Source organism: Microcaecilia unicolor, chromosome 2, assembly GCF_901765095.1.
Source record: "Microcaecilia unicolor chromosome 2, aMicUni1.1, whole genome shotgun sequence".
Taxonomy (NCBI): Eukaryota; Metazoa; Chordata; class Amphibia; order Gymnophiona; family Siphonopidae; genus Microcaecilia; species Microcaecilia unicolor.
Genome location: NC_044032.1, coordinates 141072711 through 141089330, shown reverse-complemented (window position 1 = coordinate 141089330; position 16620 = coordinate 141072711). Strand labels below are relative to the sequence as shown.

The 16620-nt window shown below is 43.7% G+C and overlaps 1 protein-coding gene across 1 annotated transcript in view; it reads left to right on the top strand.

Annotated features, from left to right (window-relative positions):
* TMEM161B (transmembrane protein 161B) overlaps positions 1 to 16620 on the top strand; it is a 187246-nt gene that overhangs the window by 34684 nt on the left and 135942 nt on the right. The window contains exon 3 of the mRNA XM_030193365.1: positions 6162 to 6245. Within this exon, the coding sequence (XP_030049225.1) occupies positions 6162 to 6245 (84 nt within the window). The remainder of the gene's footprint in view (positions 1 to 6161; positions 6246 to 16620) is intronic.

Here is a 16620-nt window from a genome sequence, read left to right as displayed (position 1 = left end):
CCCCAGTCGTGAGAACAAGCAGCCTGCTTGTCCTCGGAGAAAGTGAATGATACATACCTGTAGCAGGTGTTCTCCGAGGACAGCAGGCTGATTGTTCTCACCTACCCTCCCTCCTCCCCTTTGGAGTTGCGTTTTCTTCATTTTTGCTAGTCATTCAACTGGCGGGAGCGGTCGCGCATGGGCGGGAAGACGGCCGCGCATGCGCGGTGGGCGTGCCCTGCGTGCCGACCGTCCCGCGAAGCTTTTCCGGTTGGTGGGGGCTGCCGCGGACGTCACCCAGTCGTGAGAACAATCAGCCTGCTGTCCTCGGAGAACACCTGCTACAGGTATGTATCATTCACTAACTTGTGGGTTATGACCATCTACCAGCAGGTGGAGATAGAGAGCACTAAATTGAACTTTGTCTTATAGGACGGTATGCTTCTTGGTCAGTTAGTATAGCTCTATCTCCAGCAGCCAGTGGACAGTCTCTCACAAGCTTCTGGTCTCATCTTGGTTTAAGTTCCTGTTCTGGGTTTCCTGGTTCAGTGGAGCTAGGGGGTGCCTTGGCACAGCAGTGCCAGCTTTTGGGGGTCCCTACCCTACCCCATCCCCCCCCCCCCGCCCGCCATTTCCTCCATGCTCCTTCCTCACAGGATTTGAGAAAATAAATAAGAGATATAAAGGCACTCTTAGCAGGTAACTGGCACTGTTATGACACTTTGAATTTGGAGGGGGTTGTGGCAGCTCTGCTCACAGCTCTGCACTTTTTCAGCATTTTGGGTGAGTGTTCCTTTAAATTTTATTTTTACTTTGGGCTGACTCTTTTGCTTTCGCTTTACACCCGATGGTGGCAGAGGCTGTAAAACTCTGCTCTCGCTGCGGTAAGTGTAGAGCAGTGTCGAGGACAATGTCTTGCAGGCCGTTCAGGATCAAATGCGGCTGAGAGTATGTTGGTTATGGGAAAACCTCCGTCTTCCCTCGCGGGAGACTTAGGGTCACATTCTCCTTGGCTCTCTTCATATGTTACATTTGGTGCTCAGGCTCTCATGGGCATTTTACAGCAGCACGATTCTGCTTCTACGAGTGCTGTTGCTGCTTTACCTGGTCAAATGACTGATTTTTACTTTAAATTCCTCCTCTCCCAGTGTGAATTCTGCCATACCTGGGCTTAGTACTCCTGTAGCTGATCAGGAGTCCTCCTTCCTTGAGTTTGTTTTGCTCCACCAAGCATAAGTAGTCATACATTTTCATCAGCATTCTGAAGCTGGGGCTGCCTTGCTTGCTCAGCAACTGGAGCTGCTTGGGTCTCTTCAAGCTTCTCAGCCTCTGCAGTCAGAAATTTCCTCTAAGCACAGGCGTTTAGAGGCTGTTTCCAAAGTGGACACTATTTCTCCACCATCCCCTCCTCATTCTGTAGGGAACATGTCAGTTTCTTCACTACCTGATCAGTTACCTGGTGAACAGGAGGAGGGTGAGTTGTAGGATCATCTACTTCCTCATTCAACAGCAGTTAGGGTATTCCATAAGGAAGAATTATCTTCCTTTATTACAAAGGCCTTGGAATATTTCTGCCTCGGTGTTCTGACTCCCTCTTCTTCTAACCCTAAGAGGGCAAGCACCAAGAAACATCCCAAGTCCTTCCCTGTACATGAAACTATACAAGAATTGATTACTGCGCAGTGGACAACTCCAGGCGCTGGCATTAGGTTTGCTCAGAGCTATGTCTCATCTCTATCCCATTTCTCAGGAGTAACTTGAGAAATTTAAGTTAACCTAACGTAGATTCCCTAGTGGCGGCAGTAATAAAAAAGACCACTTTACCGGTAGAAGGTGGAATAGTGTTGAAAGATGTGCAGGACAGTAAAATAGCCAACATTGAAATTCTTTTGAAGTCTCCGTGCTGTCTCTACAGGTGGCAGTATGCAGCTCATTTGCAGCCAAGACATGCCGTAGCTGGGTTCAGCAGGCAGTGGACACCTTGGCAGAGTCTGGAGACAGGCATGGCCTTTCTGGTGGTCTCCCTATATGATGATATTTGGGCATCTGCTTAGCCATGTCCTTGAGAATTACAGTTTGACGCTTATTGTGGCTTTGCCACTGGGCTGCAGATGCAGCCTCTAAACAGTGTCCTACTAAGCTTCCATTTAGAGGTAAGCTTTTATTTGGAGAGGATCTGGAGAAATTAGTCAAAGATTTAGGTGACTAAAACTCAGCGTTTGCCCAAGGACTAGCTTTTGAGTTCATTCAGAACCAGTCAGCGGCGTCCTTGTTTTAAGGATACTAAGCAGTATCGTCTGGCTAGTTTTCTTCCTTTCAGAAACCTAGATATCAGCAGAAGCAATCCTTTCACTCTGACAAGCGATCCTCCACCCATGCTTCAAGGTCTTTGCCCACTTCTCATCCTTTACAATGATGGGGTCCTGCTCCGCATTGCACCACACCTGAGGACAGTTGGCCCATTTTTACGGCGAAGAGTGGACCAAGGTTGCTACGATAGTTCTGGATATTATCAAAGAAGCCTAGAAATTAGAGTTCTCCATTCCCATTAAAGATTTTTTCTTAGAGTCCCCGCACAGTGCTTTGCACAAGTAGACAATGGTTGTCTCCACACTTGTGGTCCCAGTGCCCATTCAAGAGCAAGGTCAGGGTTCTTATTCCGTTTATTTTGTGATGCCAAAGAAAGGAGGGTCCGATTGCTAGACCTCAAAAAGATCAGACCAGTGGTTTCCAAACCTGATCCTGGAGGCATCCCAGCCAGTCAGTTTTTTGGGATAGCCACAATGAATATTCATGAGAAAGATTTGCATGCCGTGGAGGCAGTGCATGCATATATCTCTCATGAATATCGATTGTGGATATCCTAAAAACCTGACTGGCTGGGATGCCTCCAGGACCAGGTTTGGGAACCACTGGGTCAGACACTTCCACATGGAAACTTTACACTCCCATGAAAGTGTTGTTATGACTGGGAAAATATCTTGTGGTTCTGGATCTCAAGGAGGCTTACCTTCATATTCCCATTTGGCTGCAACATCAGTGTTTCCTGTGGTTTGCAATTCTGGGGCAGCACTTTCAGTTTTGAGCTGTGCCCGTCAGCCTCACGACAGTGCACAGAATCTTTTCAAAAGTGATGGTGGTTGTGGCAGTCTTTCTGAGACAGGAGGTGTCAGGGTGCATCCTTACCTGGATGATTGGCTGATCAGGACTTCTTCAGTTCAAAAAAGTCATCAGGTTGCCTCCAGGGTAATATCTCTCTTGCAAGTATTAGGATGGGTTATTGATTTTCCCAAAATTCACTTAATTCCCACAAAACTCTGGAATACCTGGGGGATTTTTTCGATACAGCTCAGGGCAAGGTATTTTTACCAGATCAATGGATAGTCAAGCTGCAGGGGCAAATTCAGTTCTTACTGCAAACTCCAAGTTCTCCCACATGGGATTATGACCAAGTGTTGGGTTCTGTGGCAGCAACTCTGGATGGTGGTTCCTTGGGCCAGAGCTCACATGTGTCTGCTTCAGCAGTCTGTATTATCCCGTTTATCTTCAGTGTCTCAGACTTATGGCCTACCTCTCCTTTGGACTCCGCAAGTGAAGACAAACGTGTCATAGTGGCTTTGCTCCAGTGATCTTCTCTAACGCAGTTTGTAGGAGTATTTACTTGAGATCTCACCTTTGCTGGTCTTGGCCTATACAGCCATTCTGTTATAACAATATGAATTTTACAGCCTGTGGCCCGTATGCATCAGTAACCATCAGAAACTGCTGAGCATACCATGATGACTTCATCTAAGGACATATTCTTTGTCGCAAACTAGCCCAGTTATCTCCTGGGAAGATTGGAGGAGAGAGACACACATGGCTCCAGGAGTATGGGATCAGACAGGGAGGTTTGCATGCCATCGATAACATTTTCATGGCTACAAGAAAGGCTGTTTTCATGACCATGAAGCTGGCTGGACATTATTGCACCGTCTGACCCATGGATGCCAAAAGATTGGACTAGAGAAGAGGGAGGACCAGAAGACTGGCAGGAGGATCGAAGGCTCAGAAAGAGCAAGAGACTGATTTCCTAAACACCAGTGAACTGCATACCTTGTAACAAACTCACAAGTTAGCTCAGCTACAGTATACGGCCTTACCTAATGACTGTGTCATCTGCATCCAGAATACAGATCTTGGACTTATTCCTGGACTGAGAGACTCGCTGAGGCTTCAGCTTGATTCTCAGAGGAGGAATCCGCTTCTTTACCATTGGAAGTCAGCCACATACGGCAAAGTTAGATAACAGGATAATTAGTCCTTGGCTTTTGTGTGAGACAGATGGGTTTTATGTCATGACTTATGGTCTGTGAATTTAGCTGCTAACTGTTTATTTTGCATAAGACGTATGGTGTAAGTTCTCATAATAATCATTAGGATATCAGTATTGTGATTGGTTGTGTAATCACTCAGTTCATTAGGATAATCATATGTCATTATCTAGATTTTGGTGATAATCTCTTTTGTAGCTATTTTGTATTTTGCTTGGCATTTTGCTTCAGAACTATATATATATATAAATTGTGGAGGCAAGGTTATTCTGACGCTGTTATTGCAACATTACTTCAAGGCAAAAAGTGCTGTACGTCTGCTTATGCTCGAGTTTGTTGTGTCTTTGAGTCATGGTGCTCGGAAAGAGGTTTCTCCTTTTCAAGTCTTTCTGCCTCAAATTTTAGCCATTTTGCTGGATGACCTGCAGAATGGCATGGCCTTTAATACTCTAGTGCAGGTGGCGGCTCTCGCCTGTTATCGGGGCTGTATTCTGAATTGTTCCTTGGCCTCTCATCTAGATTGTGGTCTGCTTTTGAGAGGAGTGAATTGGTTAAAGCCTCCTATTTGCCTTCCTTGCCCTCGGTGGAATTTGAATCTGGTTCTTTGTTCTGCAGATGGAGGAAATATGTAGAGTGGTGACATGATCCTCTCTGCATATGCTGGCCAGATATTATTGTATCAATGTTGCAGCTCGAACGGACACATTCTTTGGGAGGTCGGTTCCCTTTGCAGGTGTTTCCAAGCCCCACCCAGTGTAAGGACTGCTTTGCTACATCCCACAAGTTTCTGGATTCATCTGCTGTTGATGACATGGAAGAAAAAATGATGTCTTACCTGGTAATTTTCTTTCCTTTAGTCCATAGCAGATAAATCCAGAATCCCTCCTTTTTTATCCTGTGCTCAGGGAAATATTTCCATTTTTATTTTTCTGGTTACAGTTGTTCTGTGTTTTATGGTTCCTTTTTTATAATGCTGTGAGGAAGGTGAACTCTCATGCTTAATTCTCCATTCTGCTTTGTTATAAGACACACTGACTGACTAATTTGCATACCATCCTATAAGACATAATTCAGTTTAGTGCTTTCTATCTCCACCTGCTGGTAGATGGTCATAACCCACAAGTTTCTGGATTCATCTGCTGTGACTAAAGGAAAGAAATGATCAGATAAGGCATCATTTTTCCTTTCAGAGTTCTGTGCTTTGCATCCTCATAGATTTCAGTGCTAATCCTGGGTTCCTTGGCTCTGTGGTTTATAATAAGTAGTATGATTACCATGTCAGTTCACATAGCACAGAGCTATTTTCCTTTCAGGTGAGAATAATATTGCCAGAGCAAGAACTGTCTTTCACTGCTTGCTGGTATAGTGACTGGTACTTTGTACTACCAAGCAGGAGCCCTGTATTTCACTCCTGGTACAGATTTCTACTTCTGTTTTTAATTTTTCCCTTTCTGTCTTTCATATTTTTAACCATTATGCCAGGAGATATGCCCAGGAAACATGGTGAATCTTTGGCATTTTCTTCTGATAGAGACTACCCCTCAGAAATTCTCTGTGGCCGATAGGGGCTGTTAAAATAGTAACAACCACTCTCCCACCGTTTGTTCCTTTTGGGGCATTGTGTCTCCTCCACAGTGTTCCCAAACCCTATCTCCTTCAGGTAGCAGACTCATGTTCTAGAACATATTAAAATAGCTGTGTTAATTTTACAGAATTCAGAAATGTGTTTTGGATATACAGTTTGGGCTTAGTTAAGATCCAGAGGCTGAATCATGTTGATCTTAAGTAATTTTTTTATTTTTTGACTGAAGAACAATCCTATGCATCTTATAATTTTATTATTCTGGTGCAAATGTTCTCTTCTTCCAGCCTCCGATGGTATCAACATCCTACAGAAGATGAACTGAGGATTCTTGCAGGGAAACAGCAAAAGGGGAAAAGCAAAAAGGACAGGTAATACTTGTTTAGTGGTTGCACAAATTTAGGGGCCCTTTTACTAAAGTTTAGTGCGTGCCAAATGCTGTGTGTTCTGTTTTATACGTATGGATCACAAGGCACATAGCACACACTGTCAGCATGCACTAAAATTTAGTAAAAGGGCTCCTTATTTAATTATCTGTGTTTGTTTATTTTGACTTGCTATACTGCCTTTTGCTCAATGGCACCAAAGCAGTTTACAATCAATAAACTATAAAGACAGTAAAAGAGAAACAAATAGAAGATGGGAGCAGAACAACAAAGCAGAGGAAGATGCAGAGAAGGTAAAGGAAAAAAGCAGCAACTCTTAGCATTATTATCCAATCAGCAGCCCAGTAATTTAGCAATGCCTGGAAAAAGAAACAGATTTTGTGCCCCTTTTTAAATTTTGGGAAGACTCTGTTTTAGGATAATGGGGAAAGGAGTTCCATAATAAAGGAGCCAAGGCATAAAAAGCTGAGTGCCGAGTTGACTCATGTTTGCTTTACTGGGAATTGGAATGGTCAGGAGATTTGTCAAACTGAGAATGGAGGGATCTAGTTGGGGCATAAGGTATCAGTGCATTAGAAAGGTAAGCAGGAAGACCAGTGTGAAGTTTTGTTTTGTTTTTAAGATCTGAGTTACATTTATAGATCTATATCTATAGGTATCAGATGACCAGTGGTGTTGAATCAATAAAGGGATTCATAGGGTCAAACCATTTGGTGTGGGAGACCAGCTTGATAGCCATTTATTCTGCACAATTTATAAGCATTTTAAGGTAGAAATTTTCAGCCCATTATAAAGGGAATTGCAGTAGTAGATGCCATTGATTACTTGTGTAGGGATCATTGTAAAGAGGGAGTTCAACTCCGGGAAAGAGCAAATGGCTCAAATGTATCTCAAAGCAAAGAAGCATGCTTTCACCACTGACAAATCATGGTTTTTGAAAGTAAGTTGGGAATCAAAATGAGAGCCTAAAATCTGCAAGGTTGTAACCAGTGAAACAAGGTGTCCTAGCAACATTGGAGCACAATGAGGAGGAGAACTATGGGCAGTAATCCACATGATGTGAGATTTTGTTGAACTAAGAATTAGATGATTATTTTCTTAGCAGCTAGCCACAGTTTATAAACAGTTGTTGAGCAATGATAAGTGTGACAAGAATGAATTGGTACATGTAATAAGCTGGATGTCATCAGCAAAGTACTGACAAGTAAAGATTGAATGAGAATGGCTAAATGGATTGAGAAATAAATTGAAAATAATTAGTCAATACAGGGCCCTATGGTATGCCACACTTAAGAGGATGGGATGCAGCGGTATCGGTCAATGAAACTGAGTAAGATCTGGAGCCCAGTAAAGAGGCAAATCAATGGAAAACCCTGTCTGAAAGATCTAAATCGGCTAAGCAAGAAAGAAGCAAATGATGGTCAGTCAGGTCAAATGCTAAGGTCTGGAATAGATTTCCTGAGTCAGTATGTTAAGCTCCATCTCTAGCTGTATTCAAATCTAGGCTGAAAGCCTACCTTCTTGAGGCTGATTTTATCTCCTAACTCCTATTCAATTGTTCAGGACTCATGTCTGTTTTAATCATTTCCACCATAAGTAAATCCCTAATCTCTTATTTGTCCTGTTTGTCTGTCTTATTAGATTGTAAGCTCTGTTGAGCAGGGACTGTCTCTTATGTGTTTAGTGTACATTTCTACGTACACCTAGTAGCAATAGAAATGATAGTAAGTAAAATCTAGTGAAACAACAATAGCCAGTTTTCCACAATTTAGGAACTCGTTGATTTCCTTAGTCAAAGCTAGAAGGCTTGTCTCAATGCTGCGTTTCTAGCCAAATCCGTATTGTCAACAATGAAGGACACTAGTTTTGACTAGAAAACATTGTTTGGAAAAACACAGCCTTTTCATCAATTTTGCAATAAACAGGGTGTTTAAGAGATGGGTAGGTAACACTATGATGGGTCCCCAATGCCAAGATCAAATTTAACAGTTCACCTATCCAAAAAAAGGCTACAAAGTGGTTTATAACATTAAAAAATACAAAAAAAACCATTATAAACAAACATGCAATAATATCAAGTGTAATAAGTAGCCTTTTTATATAATTTGCGGAAAGATGAAAGTCCCTCATCTGACAATGTGTAATGGTAATTTGTTCCAGAGAACTGGAATAATGCAAGAAAATGCTCAATACCTAGTGCCAGCCAATTTCATACCACCTGGCGTCTGCAAAGAGGTTAATCCGCAAATGAACCTTTTCCGGAGATGGGAAGGCGGTAGAACCAGAGGACATGAAATGAGATTGAAGAGGGGCAGACTCAAGAAAAATGTCAGGAAGTATTTTTTCACGGAGAGAGTGGTGAATGCTTGGAATGCCCTCCACGCGGGAGGTAGTGGAGATGAAAACGGTAACGGAATTCAAACATGCGTGGGATAAACTTAAAGGAATCCTGCTCGGAAGGAAGGGATCACCAGAAGCTTAGCTGAGATTGGGTGGCAGAGCCGGTGGGGGGAGGCGGGGCTGGTGGTTGGGAGGTGGGGCTAGAGCTGGGAAGACTTCTACGGTCTATGCCGTGACAATGGCAGATACAAATCAAGGTAAGGTATACACAAAAAGTAGCACACGTGAATTTATCTTGTTGGGCAGACTGGATGGACCGTGCAGGTCTTTTTCTGCCGTCATCTACTATGTTACTATGATAGGTTGGTGAGCAGAGTGTAAAGAACTAGCTGGAATATACTGTGTAATCAGATTTCCAACAAAAGATGGAGCCCTTCTCTGCAAAGCTTTATAAATTCTATTCTGCTGCATCGGAAGCCAGTGTAAAGCAAATAGCATAGGATATTTGCACAGGATAAATGAGATCATGCAGTTTAGTATTTGTCAGTAAGCTCCCTGCAATGTTTTGCATTTGTTGCAATTTTCGTAACCGGTAAAGTGGAAGGCCCTTTAATGTATTACAGTAGTCCAGATTGGAAACAACCAATGCCTGAACTATTGTAGCCAAGTCAAAAATGTTGAAGTAAAGGCGAGGATAGTGAATATTTCAGAGATGATGAAAACATGTTTTTACTATGCAACCCAGCTGTTTCTGCATGCTTGAAGAGGAGTCCAGCTAGACTCCTAAAACCTTAACCTCTAGATTTGGCACCAGTACCACAGCTCCCACTTTTAACTCTGGACAAGAGTGATGCATAAGCATAGCATTTCAGTGTTTCCCGATTCAATTTCAGCTTATGTAATGCCAGCCTCTATATCACCCAAGCAAGAATTTGGGTTAACAATGACTTTATTCCTATAATCATCTGAGGTACAGAAGAGCTAGATATCATCTGCATACATTACATATCTAATGCTTTTGTGTCTGCCTCTATAAGTTTTGCTAATGGTTGAAAATAAAGATTAAATAAAATGGCCAGAAGCGGAGACTCTTGTCATTCTTCTGAATCGCTCACACTTCAGCATCACAAGTGCCCATTCGGACTGTGGTTGAAGAGGGCCTCATAGTTTCTTTGAACTTTGGGGCTGCAAGAAATACACAGATGCTGGGTGAAGAGTTAGTGGCCCCTTCTGAGACCAGGGGCATCTCCTACATTCCTGTACATCATGGCAGCTGGGTTTTCAAGAGGGCAGGGAATTAGAGAAGGAGAAAGACGATGTGGTAATGGAAAAGGAAAAACGTATACATTTTCTTCACACTCAGTGTAAATAAATATCCAGAGGATCACTGAAAATGCTTTCAGACCCCGTTTCATTTTCTGCTGCTGGTTTAGTATCCTCCTCTCTCTCTCTGGCTGTTCACTTCACTTCACCACCTTCTGGAAGGGGTTGTCTGCAGCTTAGGTCTAGATTATGGAGGATGTAGCATGCTGTGAATACATCACATACCTTGTATGAGCAATAGAGTAGTTCCCCCTGATTTGTTCAGACATCAAAAAAGGGGTTTTGAGGAGGAGATGAAGTCTGTTGTAGTACTACTCTGCCTCTGTCTGGGGTTCCAGGAGATACATCCTATGTAGGAAGCCTCTATCATTTGTAGTGGGAACAAAAGGAAGAGTCATTCATTGAGAGACATGCTAGATGCTGGGAGCTGTGATAGGCAGCAACTGTACTAGTATGTCAGGAAATGTTTTGGGGGCTGAGAGGAACAGCAGAACTTTCTAGGATGTGCACGCAGCAGTATATATGTTGGGTAGTTAGAGCTTATCAAGCAGCCACCCCCTGGTTATTTGGTCACTCTCAAACCTGTCATGGATGCAAGAATAAGTCAGGATATATGAACCATGGTAGGAGCCTGAGAATCTTAGGAAGACATCAGTCCTGTGCCCTTCAACACTGCAGATCACTTACATGTTGAGAGAGTGAAAGACTTTGTTGCAGTAGGCCCTTTCTCTTGTGACCAGATGGCCACATGTGCAAGCTATGACCCCAGAACACATGGGGAATGGGCTATTTGTATTTCATAAAACTGGGTCATATTTGCTGTCTGAGCTGCATAGTGTGTCACAAGGCTATATAGTCTGAGGATTGAGTGAGAAAGACCTTCAAAAACTGATGCAGAGTGAGTTTGCAGACTGGCTGAGGCCCACGGTAACCATCAACATTGACTAATAGCTATCAGTGATGAGAGGCAAAGGCTATGGTAACATATACAGGTGGACTGGCATAGGCTGTCCCCTCTGTGCTGTGGAGCATAAGTAGGGCTACCATATTTTGTACTCTGAAAAAGAGGACATGCCACGCCCCTGCCCCACCCATACCACGCCCCTTTCACATCCTTGCCCCACCCTTTCTCACTCTCACCCTGCCCCCTGTCACATATTTCCCTCCCCCTGGGTCACATATTCCCCTCCCCTGCCCCTCCGTCACTTCCCCCGGGTCACATATTCCCCTCCCCTCCCCCCCGTCACCTCCCCTCCCCTTACTTTCTACTGCCCTGGAAGTCTAGTGACCTCTTCGGGGCAGGAAAGAGCCCCCTCTTTCCTGCCCGGAGCGCTGCCCTTGCCCTGCATCCTGTTCCTGTGACAGTCTCGGGATTCAAAATGGCCGCCGAGAGTTGAAGTCTCGCGAGGCCGCTTCAACTCTTGGTGGCCATTTTGAATCCCGAGACCGTCACACAGCAACAGGATGCAGGGCAAGGGCAGCACTCTGGGCAGGAAAGAGGGGGCTCTTTCCTGTCCCGAAGAGGTCACTAGACCACCAGGGCCAGTAGATAGTAAGTAAGAGGAGGGGAGGCTAGGATAGGTCCGCCGCCCGCCCACCCGTTTGTCCATAAATCCGGACAAATGGGCGGACTGGCAAAACCCGCCCGGACGCCCAGACGTGTCCTCAAAAAGAGGACGTGTCCGGGTAAATCCAGACGTATGGTAACCCTAAGCATAAGACATATAAGAATTGCCATACTGGGTTCATTTTTATTTTATATTTAGGGAAAGGGGAAATTGGACTTGATGTACCGCCTTCCTGAGGTTTTTGCAACTACATTCAAAGCGGTTTACATATATTCAGGTACTTATTTTGTACCAGGGGCAATGGAGGGTTAAGTGACTTGCCCAGAGTCACAAGGAGCTGCAGTGGGAATAGAAATCAGTTCCCCAGGATCAAAGTCCACTGCACTAACCACTAGGTTACTCCTCCACTCCACTGAATTTTAACTTTAATAGCATCAATCAGTTGTGATAAGGAAAACATGCAATAGAAATTAAAATAGAATACAAGGAAAGATTCAATTAAGAGGAGCCAAATAAGGGAAAAGAAATAAGACTGGGCATTACATTTTTTTTAATCAAAAAGTTTGAAACAAACTGAAAAATATTCAAAAATGTGGAAAAAATTAAAAAATGAACCAAAAAAAAAACTATTTTTTTTTTCAAGGCACATCCCTACAGCCTTTTCTTTTGTTTGTTAATCTTTGTTCCTAACATATTTAAAGAAATCATGGGATAAACATGACAAAGAAAATGGAGAAAAGTAACTCAAACAGAGATTGTGGTTTTGCAACTGTTAAATTATTCTCAGGTAAGCCTTATTTTTATCTGTTATCATATTCTTTGTTCGTGTGTCTGATAGTAGAGCTAAACTTCATGTATTGTATGGTTGTAGAATTATGTCATGTAGATTTGTACTTACCAGAGTTCTATGGCATGACTTCTTCCTTGGTGTGATTTTTGATTTTGGTTTTTTTTTCTCTGCAATCAACTCTTCAAGGGGTGTTAGAGAGGAATAAGTTACCTATTCCTCTCCTTTGAGGCTGTTTCTGCTCACTTTATAGTACTGCTGTGCTCTCGAATCATTCCACTTGTATTTCATTTCCTCCAGCTTCTTGGATATCATACCAGTATTATGAATTTGACTCCTTATATATTGTTTGGTATCGCTGTTAATGGTCTGATAGTGCTTCCTGTAGAGCTTTGGAAAATATCAGATCACTGCTTGCACAAAGACCTCCACTTCTGTGGATGAAAGTGGACTTTCATCTCCTTTCGGTAATTCTTGAATTGTCAGTAGTGTTTGGAGCCTTTGCGGCCCTCTTTCTGCCAGTGTGTGAAGACAGACTTTGGTCCTGGCTGTTACAAGCAACAGAATATTCTTCAGAGGTCAAAATCCCCACAGGCTGCTCTTTTTTCCCGGGATATAGGGTCTTGGGTTTATAGCAATCATTTCTTCTGTCCTTTCCATATCACATCAGAATAAAAGTAGGGTTTGTGGAGTAGTTTTTTAAAGTATACAGTTGGAATACAGGTAAGTACTGAAATATACAATTTTCTGAGGTGCATGTGGTGCCTTGTCAGTCTCAGCTGTTATATGTTAGTTGCTTAATTGTCCAGGAATATTTAAAGCTCTCTTCTTAAAAGGATCTTCGTTATTCCCAATCTTTATAGTGGTGACACATTTGTACTTTCTATATTTTCTTATGTATGATTTTTGTCTTCATTTCAGTTCTGCTATGAAAACTGAAGCAACACATGGTGCAAGACTTGACATTTTATTTATTTATTTATTTATCACATTTATACCCCACATTTTCCCACATGTTTGCAGGCTCAATGTGGCTTACAATAAACCGAAAAGGCTATCGCCAATCCAGTAGTGAAACAAATACAATAGATTGTAGTCGTCTGTGAGGATAGAAAGAATAGGGTGTAAAGGGGAAGCGGGTAAAGGTAAGAGAGTCCATAGTGGTCCATTTATGTGCTACTTTGCAGTACTATAGGTTTTATGTTGGATCCAGTGGGTAGGCCTTCCGGAATAGGTTGGTGTTAAGTAATTTCCTAAAGTTGAGATGGTTTTGAGTAGTTTTGACTATTGCTGTACTTGACCTCATGATATTATGATTTTTCGTATCGATTGCCATGGAACCAGGGTAAATAAATGTTCAGAGAGTGTACAGGTGAGATGGCATGGAGATAGATATGTAGGCAGTCATTTTTGGCTTCTTATTCTTAGATTATGCTGATTGTATGGCCCACATATTAATCACAGGGTGTGTAGTTATTGTATGAGATAACTTGCATTTCTGTTTGTGAAAACATGTCAGTGCATCATTCTGCTTTTGATCCAATCTGTTCATGTTAACACACAACTCTCGCTTTCTGTCACTGAGTTGAACACACTAATATGGAGGAACTGAGCAGCCCTAGACTTTGGATTCATCAGCTTGTTTCCCTTAACATAGTCCAGCTTGTCGACAGAAACATCAGTGTTGCTTACGTGTAACATTTGTTTGCCATAAACAACTGGATGATACGACACACAGTCCCTCACACCTCCGAGAGTTGTTTTTCCTTTTGCAGCTTCAGAACTAACTGAAGAGCTGAGGAGACTGCTGCACATGGAAAGAAATGCACATTCTCATAACTTTTTAGACTTAAGTTCCAAGCTGCAGGAGACCAGTTTCATCCCAGCGCCATCGGAGGACGTCACCCACTTAATGTGTTTTAGCAATCCTGCTGTCTGAAGAAAACATCTGTTACGGGTACACACTACTGTTGTCATGAAGTGGCAAAAGGGGGCCAGCGCTGGCATTGGCGCGTATTTTACCTGTGCACCAAGGCCCCCTTTTACCTCAGCTGGTAAAAGGGAAGTCTCACCTTCCTGCAGGAAGTGGCCGTGCGGCAAGTAAAGCACCTGCCACGTGGCCATTTCTGGGGGGGAGCCCTTACTGCCACCCATTGAGGTGGCGGTAAGTGCTCATGTGTTAATGGCCACACGCTAATGGGAAAATTATCGAGTGACCATTAATGCCTGTGACCAAAATCAGCCATTTCCTTGTCATCAAGCAGATGAATCCATTACGAGTGGGTTGTGTCCGTCAACCAGCAGGGGGAGATAGAGAGCACTGGAAAAACCATAGTGCCTCATGGCCAGCTAGCTCCATCTGCCTCTTCAGTATTCTCTATCTCCCCAGCAGGGTGGTTGCAGCTTGTTCAAGCTCCTTCAGAAAATCTGCCTGGGGTGGCTCCTGTGCTTTTGCCAGTTGTAGCAGGGGTGTTGTGGCTGATGGTGCCCACTTTAAAGGCAAATAGGTTAGTCCTTTCCCTGCCTCCCCCCCCCCCCCCCCCCCCCCGTGATCAGGATGTGAGGATTCTGAGGGGTCTGGCAGGCCTTCGTGGTGTGGCGAGCCAGAAGATGGTGCAGGATTGCCACCGGATCCAGGTGATCCTTCCGCGGTGAGGATTTTCCACTGCGATGAGCTGCCAGCGCTTATTACTGATGCCTTGCAGGTCCTCTCTATAGAAGACCCCAGGAGTACTGAGACCTCCTCCAGTAATCCGAGGATGGCAAGTACTAAGAAGACTGCTCGAGCCTTTCCTTTGCATGACTCCATCCAAGAGCTTACTACGGCTCAATGGGCTGACCCCGAGGGGCCTTTGAAAGTCGCCAGGGCAATGGGGCAATTATACCCTCTAAGTGAGGAGCATTTGGCGTGCCTAGCAATGCCTAAAGTGGATGCCCTAGTCACGGCTGTGACAAAGAAAACTACCCTCCCGGTGGAAGGAGGAATTGCCCTGAAGGACATGCAGGACCGTCACCTGGAGGCAGCTATGAAATGGTCCTTTGAAATTTCAGGCCTATCCTTACGGGCATCTGCATGCAGCTGCTTCGCTGCCCGAGCCTACCTCGCTTGGTTACAACAGGCAGGACCGCTGCTTTTTAATATATTTATAAATGATTTAGAGATGGGAGTAACTAACGAGGTAATTAAATTTGCTGATGACACAAAGTTATTCAAAGTTGTTAAATCGCGACAGGATTGTGAAAAATTACAAGAGGACCTTACGAGACTGGGAGACTGGGCGGCTAAATGACAGATGATGTTTAATGTGAGCAAGTGCAAGGTGATGCATGTGGGAAAAAAGAACCCGAATTATAGCTACGTCATGCAAGGTTCCACGTTAGGAGTTACGGACCAAGAAAGGGATCTGGGTGTCGTCGTCGTCGATAACACACTGAAACCTTCTGCTCAGTATGCTGCTGCGGCTAGGAAAGCGAATAGAATGTTGGGTATTATTAGGAAAGGTATGGAAAACAGGTGTGAGGATGTTATAATGCCTTTGTATCGCTCCATGGTGCGACCGCACCTTGAGTATTGTGTTCAATTCTGGTCGCCGCATCTCAAGAAAGATATAGTAGAATTGGAAAAGGTGCAGCGAAGGGCGACTAAAATGATAGCGGGGATGGGACGACTTCCCTATGAAGAAAGACTAAGGAGGCTAGGGCTATTCAGCTTGGAGAAGAGACGGCTGAGGGGAGACATGATAGAGGTATATAAAATAATGAGTGGAGTGGAACAGGTGGATGTGAAGCGTCTGTTCACGCTTTCCAAAAATACTAGGACTAGGGGGCATGCGATTAAACTACAGTGTAGTAAATTTAAAACAAATCGGAGAAAATGTTTCTTCACCCAACGTGTAATTAAACTCTGGAATTCATTGCCGGAAAATGTTGTGAAGGCGGTTAGCTTAGCAGAGTTTAAAAAGGGGTTGGACGGTTTCCTAAAGGACAAGTCTACTACTACTACTATAAATCATTTCTATAGCGCTACCAGTCGTACGCAGCGCTTTACAACTGAACATGAAGAAAAGACAGTCCCTGCTCAAAAGAGCTTACAATCTAAATTAGGACAGACAGACAGGACCGATAAGGATAAGGGTAGGACAGACAGAAGGACACATAGGAAAAGGGACTATTGAAGCGAGGAAGACAAGATAAAGGTTACGAGCAAGTGACAAGTTAGGAGTCAAAAGCAGCATCAAACAGGTAGGCCTTTAGCCCGGATTTGAAGGCGGCCAGGGATGGAGCTAGATGTAACGGCTCAGGAAGCCCATTCCAGGCATAAGGTGCGGTGAGACAAAAGGAA